General features: G+C 41.7%; 1 protein-coding gene across 1 annotated transcript in view; it reads left to right on the plus strand.

The window, feature by feature from the left end:
* LOC5563947 (DDB1- and CUL4-associated factor 5) overlaps positions 1-11,958 on the plus strand; it is a 49,517-nt gene extending 37,559 nt beyond the window's left edge. Inside the window, 3 exon segments of the mRNA XM_021839704.1 lie at positions 10,454-10,636; positions 10,709-10,887; positions 10,889-11,958. Coding sequence (XP_021695396.1) covers positions 10,454-10,636; positions 10,709-10,887; positions 10,889-11,632 — 1,106 coding nt within the window. The 3' untranslated portion in view covers positions 11,633-11,958.
* The last annotated feature ends 106 nt before the right edge of the window (positions 11,959-12,064 follow it).

The following is a 12,064-nucleotide window of genomic DNA, read 5'->3' on the forward strand; positions in this document are numbered from 1 at the left end:
TTTTCTTCAGGCAATTGTCATTATTTTTTTAGAAATTAAAAAAAATATTGGAAAGTTACCGAACCAAAGAAGATAGGCCATGGGCAGATTTATGTAGGAAAATCGGAGAAATAATAAGAATAACTGCTGTTACATCTTTCGGTGCAACACACTAAATAAACATTAGAAGAATCTATGAGCTTCGACCAATTAACTTGAATAATTACTCGAGTATTATTTGAAAGATACTGCAGGAGTCTGTACTCCATGTTAGGAGCGGCTCACAACAGCGTCTGTTCCCCATGTCAGGGGCGGCTGATCATCGTCCGACTGCACTATGGCCCTCCGAACATTTAGGGGGAATGGTCCTCCGGAAATCAAGGGGTTTGGTGTTAGGCCCTGCAAGCCAGCCGTAAAAAAAATCAAGCAACGAATAATCAACGAGAAAATACATATGAATCGGGACAATCGGCGAAGACAACCTAAAGGGATTAGCGATTGGAAACTCGGTACGTGGAACTGTGAATCTTTCAACTTCATCGAGAGCACACGCATACTCGCCGATGTGCTGAAGGACCGTGGATTCGACATCGTAGCGTTGCAGAAAGTGGGTTGAAGGGATCGATGCACAGTATTTCGATCGGCCGAAATCGTGAACTTAATTCTGTAGCACCTTTAAACGTGATTTTTTCGGAATGGTGTCTTCGGACGAAAATTTTCTAAAAATATAGCGCATATATTGACGGTAAATGTTAGTTCGCAACTTTGCCACGGGCGGCGCTGCGAAAATAGTTTTTTTTTGAAATGACGATCTTTAAATATGATGTCTTCGGCAAAGTTGTAGATAATTGAAATACAAACAACTTTGCCAAAGACACCTAGTGTGTATTCAGCCGCATTTCCAAAATACGAGAGTATTTTATGAACGACCCCCTAAAACTAGTTTTTCTCGTATATTTTGAAAATGCGAAGTTTCCGGTAGCAACAATGTTCTACAAAATTGTGTAAACAGTCAAAATGAATCATTCTCTAGAAGACACTAGGTTTCTAAAGACCAAGGAAAAGCAGTTATAACCGTTTAAGTGCAAAAATCAGTCATTTTTGGGGTCCGTGTATTTATTCGGGTGGCAGATGAAACCTAGTAGGGTTAAAAATACACCATTAGTAGTTGTAAATGTCGATAGTGTCATTAGTATCCACGAGTATCCCGTTTACTTAGAGAAAGTTTCATCAATGACTCTTATTACCCTGAAGTACTTAGTTATGTGATGGGTAGAGGGCTATGTGACCCCAAACTTCTTCTTTTTCTTCTCCTTGACACATTTTTCATCTTTATACACACACTCAATAGGTTCCAAATACTTTTATGAAGAAAGTTCTCAATTAGTCTTTACAAAATGACTCGCCATACAACTATTTTTCGCTTGCAGTTTTAGCTATTTTTCGTACATAGACACTATAGTAAGTGCAAGCTATGCAAATTTGGTGAAATATTCTGTTGAGCAGTGTTGCATTTGAACGCGTTCAGTTTGCGTTCCAGTTCAAACCTTTGAACGAGGGATCAAGTAGGCTTGAACAATGAGCAGTTCAAAAATTTGAACCCGTGCGAGCTAAAAACTGAACGTGAAATGAAAATTGTCTTCATGGCAGATACACGACACATTTGAATGCGGAAGTTTATCAAAGATGTTAGGTAACTTCAATGGTTCCATATATTTGTAATGCCATGAACTTAATATGTTCTGGCGTATTTTTTATGTTTTTTTCTGATCTGATATTGAGGCACTTGCCTGAATTTGGATTTGAATTTGATACATCACTTAATTTGCTACTCACCGCATCGTTCTTGCACGTGTCATGTAGTAAACACTAGCCTGCTAGTTTATCTTTTTGGTCTTTTAGTGCTATTATTCGACCAATTAAGCGTGTCAGCTGTATAATGCTAGCACGCAGAGCGAATTAAAGTGCTATTTGGTTACTTGGGATGTACGAAAAAACGCAAAAATCTCAAGTGAAAAATAGTTGTAGGGCGAGACATTTCGTAAAGCGTCTTTTCAGGAGATTGAGAACTTTCTTCAAAAATGTATTCGGAACTTATTGGTTGTGCGTAATGATGAAGTATGTGTCAAAAAGAAGAAAAAGAAGAAGTATGGAGCCACATAGCCCTCTACCCATCATATGACTAAGTACTACAGGGTAATAAGAGTCATTGATGAAACTTCCTCTAAGTAAAAATAAGTAATGACACTATCGACATTTACAACTACGAATGATATATTTTGAATCCTACTAGGTTTCATCTGCCACCAGCTGCCACCCGAATATATACACGGACCCCAAAAATGACTGATTTTTGCACTTAAACGGTTATAACTGCTTTTCCTTGATCTTTAGAAGACTAGTGTCTTCCAGAGAATGATTCATTTTGACTGTTTACATAATTTTGTAGAACATTGTTGCTACCGGAAACTTCGTATTTTCAAAATATCGAAGAAAAACTAGTTTTAGGGAGTCGTTCATAAAATACTCTCGTATTTTGGAAATGCGGCTGAATACACACTAGGTGTCTTTGGCAAAGTTGTTTGTATTTGAATTATCTACAATTTTGCCGAAGACATCATATTTAAAGATCGTCATTTCAAAAAAACTATTTTCGCAGCGCCGCCCGTGGCAAAGTTGCGAACTAACATTTATCGTCAATATATGCGCTATATTTAAAAAAAAATTTCGTCCGAAGACACCATTCCGAAAAAATCACGTTTAAAGGTGCTACAGAATTAAGTTCACGATTTCGGCCGATCGAAATACTGTGCGATGGTGCGAACCTTTAGAGGTAACCATACCATCTACCAGAGCTGCGGAAACACACGTGAGTTGGGAACAGCTTTTATTATGATGGGTGATATTCAGAGGCGTGTGATCGGGTGGTGGCCGATCAATGAGAGAATGTGCAAGTTGAGGCTCAAAGGCCGATTCTTCAACTTCAGCGTAATAAATGTGCACTGCCCTCACTCAGGAAGCACTGATGATGACAAAGACGCTTTTTACGCGCAGCTCGAACGCGAGTACGACAGCTGCCCAAGCCACGATGTCAAAATCATCATAGGAGATCTAAACGCTCAGGTTGGCCAGGAGGAGGAGTTCAAACCGACGATTGGAAAGTTCAGCGCCCACCGGCTGACGAACGAAAACGGCTTATGACTAATCGATTTCGTCGCTTCGGCATTTCTCCAACATTATCGACGTCAGGACCTATCGTGGCACTAACATCGACTCTGATAGTTAAACTGTGCCCAAAACTCTCCGTCGTCAACAACGTACGGTACCGACGGCCGCCCCGGTATGACCTAGAGCGGCTTAAGCAATCTGTGGGGCTTTTCTTCATTTTTATACATGCATTATAAAACCTACTTTCATCCGTTGATCCACTACTGGAACACGACTGCAACTACTGCAATGGAGCAAAGGTTTTGCATAAACTTAATTATTTATATGTCTTTTTGATGAAATAAAAAGCTGAAATTTGGCAAATCGACTAAACTACAGACGATCTTTTCACCAAAAATAGCACATGCCGTTTTTATCGAAAAATGTGCGTTTTGTTCCATAGTCCAATCTACTGGTACAGGTACCATTGGTACCGGCACCCTATCTCAGATTTGCTGGAAAATGGTGTGATCGAGTTGAAATACGGCAACACCAAACAACAAGCTGCCAACGGTTTTAACAAACGCACCCGAACTTAAAGGCGATGAAGCTACAAATAGGCATTGAGGATTATGGAGGTATATTAGGATCAAAGTAATTCACGATTAACTAAAGTAATTGTAGTATGTCAAAGCAATTCGACGTAAAATAAATTAGTCATTCCACTATGGACCAATGCACGAGTTCACTAGTTTGACGTTTGAGCGGTGCCGATTTCACTCGTTGCCATGGTCACGTAAATAACACGGCACCGCTCAAACGTCAGATAGTGAACTCATGCATTAGTCTATCGTTACTCAACCTATCAAGATGTATTTCAATTCCGATAAATTCATTGACGATTTTATGAGACAGTTCTTAAAAGATTTCGTAAAATTATACTTGACGAATTTCTGAAAAAAATCTTGAAATGGTTGGAAGAATATCTGTTAAAATCGCCACAGAAACTCCTCGAACAGTGATGGAAATCTAGTGATCATGACAAAATCAATGATGCTTCGCGGTTGCTCTTTATCATGCGAGCATAGCAACAACGATAAACCATTAGTCGTCAAGTCCTAACAACAAACTCCGCTCAGCGAAAAATTAATCGCTCGGCATATGTGCTAGCGATCAATTGTTCGCGAACCAAAGTCATAACTTTTGGAGGAATTTTACGCTATTATTCCGCAATCTGCCTTCTGGTATGCCATTTTAGACCCGAAAGTCAATCGGGTATGGTTTGGATGAAAAATTATGCTGTGAAAGCGTTCTGATTCATGTTAATCGCGACTTGTTACAACATCCGACTAACGGTTTGTCCCGCAACAAACAGTACATCGGATGCACCATCCTTACTATACTCGCGTGATAAGTTGTTCAAATCATGCTTCTGCAAGTGCGACGGCCCTCTTAGGGGCCGTCCATAAATGACGTAGCATTTTTTCACTGATTTTTTACACCCCCCTCCCCCCTCGTAGCATTTAGTCACAAATGCTGATACCCCCCCCCCCCCCCCCCCCTTGGAAAATACGTAGCATATCAAGCAAACCCCCCCCCAATGATTTTTTTTATTTGTTTTCCTCAGCTTACACGAAATTTTTAGGGGCCTATTTTGTAAATCGAGCAGATTCATGTGACTCGTCTGTATTCATTGTCGATCAAAGCAAGCATGCCTATTTCAGATGTCACCCGTCGACTCCCATAGTAATCCAGTCACATAGAGTGACAACTGTCGAAAAACTCGAGTGACAGAGCTGAGTCGAGCGAATTTTTCGGTCGACAGTGACTCCAGTCGAGTCATTTTTATCGACTCAACTTATAAAATAGACCCCTTAATTTGTTTAAATTTAGGTAACATTTAATTTGTAGTACTTTCGCTTTTGTGACAACCTAAAACAAATTTACAGCTGAAAATGTTTAAAAAAATATAGATTCGGATTAATAAAACTAACAGCTATGAGTAAGGGTTCAGAATATTTTATAATATATTAAACATTTTTTTGTTATATTAGAGGAATTTATAAATTATTCGTGATTAAGAAACAGGTTTCAGTGAATATGATCAACAAAATACCTTTATTTAGAATGGATCTACAGTCATTATTCTCTAGATTCAAATCCACAATAATTGTATTATTAGGAATGTTTCAAAAATCAGCGATTTTCAATTTCAATATTTCAACTAAATTTTGTTATCGCCACCCATACTGAAATATTCTTACACAACTCATAATGAAATAATCAATTAATAAAAATGCTCTTTTACTGAATTATTGAGTGATTTAGACAACTTAATGATAGAACAATTAACAAATTACGGATAACACTCGAATTTGTTGTCATCATTATTATACAGGCTGTTCCATCCATTGTTGAGTTGGCTGAATGGAGATCTCCTGCAATATTAAACGCACTGAATAAATATCTTGTTTTATTAACGTTAATATTTGCCTAAATGAGAATATTATATTCTTTAGAGGAACAAAGCTCCAACAGAAAATATGAATTAATGAAATGATTCTTTGTCTTGTTAACAAATGAAAAAGCAATGCTTTCCAAGTCGATAAAGCATAGATATTTACTTAACTTATTAAACTTTTAATTTGTTTATTTATAAATAAAATAGTTTGGACACTAATGCAATATAATATTCACATAACTATTTAAAGCTTCATAAAATCAGCTTGATTGTCAGAAAAAATAGAAAATTTGAAATTCTATCATATTAATAATTTGCAGCTGAATCATAATTTTATAACTGAAGTTCAATAATTCAGACAAAGAAGTTTGTTAAAAAACACTGTTTGTCATTTTTTTCAGCGCTACTATTTTTACCGAAATTATTCAAAATGCTACGTCCACAAGTTGGGACCCCTCCCTCCCCCTCGTCACACATCGTCACAAATTCGTGAAAACCCCTCTCCCCCTAAAATGCTTCGTCATTTATGGACGACCCCTTAGACCATTCAAATACTATGTTGTTAGTCGCTAGAGGCGATTTTTTTCCATCCTTGTCCTCGAACAATTCTAGTTGGATAAGCTGGAAAAATTCCTAGAAGAATTTTGTCAACGTTATATTGCTAAAGCTTTTCCTAGAGCAAATTCTAGAGGAGTTGCTAGAGGAGTTGTAGATCTTTGAGCTACCTTTCCAAACAAATAAAAAGCAGAAAAAAACAACAACTAAAAATCGCATTGACAAAAATTCAAAAAAGGGAAATATTTAATATTTTTTGCTTTTTGTAAAACAACTTTCACCGAAATATTTTCAAGCGGATTACATTACTCCTCAAGAAAAGTTCAAAACAAACATAACGCATGTTCGTTTGGCTCACACTTTGACAGAAATGTCAGCTTCCGCATATCTCTCTTATAAAGGATCACTACTGATTATAACATACTGGTCGCAATACAAACGGACAAGGCATGGAACTACGAGTAGGAGTGCTTCGAGGAAACGACGAGTGGGCTAATTAGGCACGCTTCTCCCGTCCCGAAAAACCGTGGCAGACCTTATAGTACGTTTCCAAATCCGTCGCATGGTTGTTCCAATTAGGCGGGAGTAGGCTCAGATGCCATTACCTGACTTGCGCCGATCCGGCTCTGAACATAGTAACCCATAAAGGACTACGTCAACCCTAGCATGGCCTCCCTGCTTGCATAGATAACCATGGGACCATAAGAGATGATCAACCTAAACAAACAACTAGCGGAATGTGGAGGAGAGGCTTATGGATCCCTCAGTAACCGGATAAGTTTCCCGCCAAGAAAGGAGGCGATCAACATCGACTTTAGCGAGAATAGTACCGTTCTGATTCAAATTCCGGACAGCTTTAAATTCCGGACACTTAACTTTGTATGGGAAAGGTTTCAATTGAAATGTTTCAAAATTTGCCGTTCAAAAGTTCCCAATTTGGAGGCTATATGATTTATCCATAGCAATCCATGAAAATTTACAATGCTCAACTAGTTTTGACGTTTTTCTAACGGCTGGTAGTATTTATTTTACAATTCAAATCAGAAAGAAAAAGTGAGGTGGTTTCCGGAATAAGAATCATGAAGAGGGCACACATTTCTATTTATTGAAATTAATTGAAGTTGTGGAATTCAAATCTTCACCTCCCATTCGAAAGGTGAGTGTCCTGATAGCATGATAACGCTAAGGAATCGTAAAGATTGATTTAATTTATATACTTTTAGGTGGCACACACTTCAAAGAGGCCTTAAGTGTCCGTAATATGAATCAAAACGGTATGGGCAAAAGCCTATATATTGTAACGACGACAGGCACTGACCGCTCCAGTGCAACATGTGAGGTGACCGATGGCCTGGGACTAATCGAGGCCATGGATCGGAACAGGGAGTACCTTCTGAAAATGCAGGTAGCTGCTGGGTAACTCGATGTCATCATCGAGTTTGTCAAGAGCAAAAGCAATATCAACAAAGACGTGAAAACAAGTCTACTGAAATTGCGACAATCAGTCCAAGCTGCAAAGCAGGACTACGAGCGGACAGGATTACGAGGAAGCGAAATACGCAGAGGTTTTGAAGGCGATGCGAAGCACGGAGAAGTTATCGCCAGATGTGCAGAGCATAAGGCGGACTAGGATTGGTGAAATGATCCTAGTCTTTTAAGAAGGACGCCAAGCAAAAGGGTGCAGTCTATAAGCAACTGGCACAAGAAGTACTTGGCGACGAGGTTGATGTAATATCCCTGACTTCAGAAGCGACTTTCCGGTGTGAAAAACTGAATGAGGTCACCGATGCAGCGAATGTCTCGGTTACCTCAAAGAGTAGTGTAACATCGACGTAGACAGTAAGGCCATCCACCTTAGAAAGGTCCCGCAGGGACCATACAACCATACAACAACCTCCTGAAGTTTGCTTCAAGTGTTTCGGGAAGGGCCATAAGTCGTGGAATTGCAATGGTCCCGACAGAAGTAAGATGTGCCGAAAAATACAACACTAAAGGCCATAGGGCAAGCGATTGTAAGTAAATCGCAAAGTGCCTAATATATCGATCGATAATAATCGGTGGAGGAAGTAGAGTTGACAGGAGGAATGGATGAAGTCTAGGAAACTAGGACTGGCCCGTCGCATGACTGAAGTGGTGGTGTTCAACAACCGCAAATAGAGTCCAAGCGATCCCTTAGGCATCTTGGGGTAATGATCGATGACAAGCTCAGTTTCGCTAGCCACCTTGAATATGCCTGTAAAAGGGCATCTACAGCCATATCGGCGCTTTCGAAGATGATGTCTAACAGCTCTTCTGTAATTGCCAGCAAAGTCCCACTCGGGTTCACATTGGGTACTCCTTCTAGTACTGCATTTGGTCCCATTGCTACTGCAAAAGGTACCCAAGTTTGACTGATCGCAAGACACTTCACGGCAATCCAGATTTTGCTCTATTACCTTATGTGCCATAATATATTGGGCGACTACATACAAGGGACATGGAGGTATTTATTTCGTCTTTAGTGGCGCTGTCCATACTAAGGTAAGGAGGACCAATCTGGTCAGAAGCGCTTAGAACGAGCAGAAACCTAAAGCGGGGTGGTAAGCACGTAAAGGATCATGTGCTTAAAAGTAGCAAATGCATACTGAACGGTTTCTAAATAGGCCGTGTACATCATAGCCGGGATGACGCCCATCGGGCTCATCATAGAGGAAGATGTTCAATGCTTCAAACCAAAGAGGTAGATACCAGCGGAGTCCCGCAACGCGTCTAAGAGACAACGCTCAGAGGTTGGCAGCAGGAATAGAATAATTCTACCAAAGGTAGCTGGACCCATCGGCTAATACTAAATGTGTCAGATTGGTATAAAAGGAACCATGGGAAAGTGAACTTCCACTTGACACAGTTTCTAAATGGAAGAAACAGCGGGAGCATGTCGTGTTCGATTGCCCGTTTCATGGTTTTGAGAGATTGTATGCTCGTTACATACGGAGGAACACGTCCCCTTACAATATAATCCAGAGAATGTGGTGCGACGGCCGAGTGCTAGAATACAGTAACTACGGCTGTCAGTCACATTATGCTAGAATTGCCAGCGCCTATGGCAGAGGATTAGCCCTGCCTAGGCTGGTAGCTTGTAACATTGTTTAAGCCGGCTGGGAGAAGCAGTTTGCCAAAGCTACTTCTGCTATGCTGTGTTAAGTGCTATATGCACCGGCCCCTCCCCGAAGAAATACCCTAAGGTAGTTCTGAAAAAATAGGGGTCTGAGGCCAAGGGTAATGTTGTGCATTCTGTACATCTCTTGAGCAATTCAACGATAATGGATCATTGAAGATAGTTTTCGTTCAGTGCTCACCGCATCAAAACAAAGGCGCCACTGTATATGGGATTTAACATGTGATAGTATTGTTGTTCTGTCAAACACACAAGGCTACGGTGGCGCTATCTATGCTTTCCATAGCGGCCGTTTTGGTTATTTTAATGATCCATTGTTCATGTACAGTGCATGGTCGTCGTCTGTTTGCAAATTCCCCCCTTGTAAAAAACGAGATGTACATCGAAGTGCTGCTTCCACCTTTCACTCATCTTACATTCGTCCGTAAAGATTCTCCCGTCCTTATACCTGCAAATATCGACTGATCGTTAGTTGATAAGTACTGATATACGAGTAAGTACTTCGTTACGAGTAACCTGACCAGTGTTGTAAGCTATCACGGTAGTCGACACGTTTTCGCTGATATTCGGCAGCGCTTCGCTTAAACATTCACAACACGAGCGATCAAACGAATGTCGAAAAGAAAAATGTCAATTGAATGCCACTGACCACGATAGCAATGTTAGGAAGCGTTATAGTGTTGTTTGTTTCTGTTCTGCTTTCAATGTATGTGTGTAACATTCGACATAACAGACAAGATCAAATCAATCCATGTTGTTTATGATCCGATGTCTGAATTCTATGCAAAACTTATGATTTATGCAAATTTTCTCGTATCAGACGACATTCAATTGACACTTTTTTGTGTTTGTCGACGTTCATTCTACCGCTCTCGCTGTGACTGCTGACCATGGCAATGAAACGAACGTCGCTCAAAGTGTCGAATGTTTACAGCACTGAACCTGACCGATCAAATTTGCTACCTGTAATGGTCTTGATATCGTGTCTGGGCAATGATCGTAAACGCGTTTGAGTAGCGTCTTTATCACTTTTTACGTTTTCAGATATCTTTTTTTATCTTTACTATAGTGGCTTTTCGCCCTGGCGAGTTCGCCACTCTTCACATATCTGTTGTAACCTACCTTCTGATTCAAACTGCATTTTTCCGCTCTTCCAGGTGGGGACGACCGCCGTGTGCTGCTATGGCACGTGGACAAAGCCATCCTGGAGAAGGATCTCCCGGTTGCCATGAACAAGCAACACTTGAGCAACATATTCTGCCTGGGACTTGACTCCCGCAACCATCGGATCTTCTCCGGGGGCAACGATGACGTGGTCATCGTCCATGACACACAAACGTGAGTATTCTCTAACTATAAAAATTTCAATATATTTGTTCGTTACTAATGCTTAAATTTTCCTTCTTCAGCCGCGAATCCGTCGATGTGTTCCTGGCACAGCAAACCGGTCTACGGCCTGTCGATCGATCCCTCGAACGAAAGCGTGTTCGCCACGGCCGGCGAGGACGGCAAGATTTTGATCTTCGATCTGCGGGACAGTTCGGATGTGATGTGCGTTTCGAGATGCCGCTCGCCATACCACGCCGTAATGGCACCATCCCTACGATAAGGGGTTCATCGTGACGGCCAACGCCAAGGAGGGTGCGGCCCTGTGGGATCTGCGATCACCGAAACTTCCGACCATTCGATACGGAGGGGAGAATGCCGCGCAGAGCTGTATGAGCGTGCGGTTCAACAGCTTGGGGACGCAAGTGCTGGCACTGAGGAGACGTCTTCCACCGATATTGTATTCGACGGGTTCAGCGGAACCTATCTGCCAGTTCTACCATCAGGATTACTACAATTCCTGTACGATGAAGAGTTGTTGCTTCGCCGGGGAGAACGATCAGTTTGTACTATCCGGGTCGGACGATTTCAACTTGTATGTGTGGCGAGTGACGGACGCGGATGTTACGGATACCGATCAGTGGGTCGATCAAAATCAGATGGTCCTGTATGGGCATCGATCGATTGTGAATCAGGTGCGGTATAACCCACAGAAGTGCTTGATCGCGTCGTCCGGCGTGGAGAAGATCGTTAAGCTGTGGACGCCATTTGAGCTGAACACGTGGCGTGGGAGTTTAACCGAGGAAGCCACGGGTCCAGAGAATCCAGAGAAAGTGTTCACCAACGAGGAATACATTTCGTTGAACATGACCCACGATTACAGTCATCAATCGACGATGGAAGATCCCAGGATGATGGCATTCTTCGACTACCTTGTACAGCAGGAGATCGAAGGATGGAATACCGAGACTTTCGGATCAGACATCGGAGCACAGTTCGGACGAGAATGAGTCATCTCGTCCGGATACGACGCAAACCTCCGATACGGAATCGGTTCAGAACTATATTCCCCTGAGGGGTCAACAGCCGAACCGGAGAGGCGACGTGGCCCAACGGACAAAGTATCGCAACCGGATTGCGTATCTCATTGCCACCAAACGGAATCGGTTGAAACGCCTGGCGTTGAAAACGGCAAACACTAGGGCTCCGAATCGCAGGACGATCACAAAGGCCAAGTACGGATTGCGGAATCAACCTAAGCGACCGGGATTGGGGGCGTTGCGTACCACGAGGAAGGGCATCGGCAAAACGGAATCGACGGCTCAGTACCAGCAAGTACAACAAACGGCCGGTATCGCACGAACAGACCAGCGATTCAGAAGTCCCCAAGTCTACGAAGAAACGTCGACTGCAAACCACGAACCTAAATTTGGCCGTGTACC

This window comes from Aedes aegypti, chromosome 1 (genome assembly GCF_002204515.2).
Source record: "Aedes aegypti strain LVP_AGWG chromosome 1, AaegL5.0 Primary Assembly, whole genome shotgun sequence".
Classification (NCBI taxonomy): domain Eukaryota; kingdom Metazoa; phylum Arthropoda; class Insecta; order Diptera; family Culicidae; genus Aedes; species Aedes aegypti.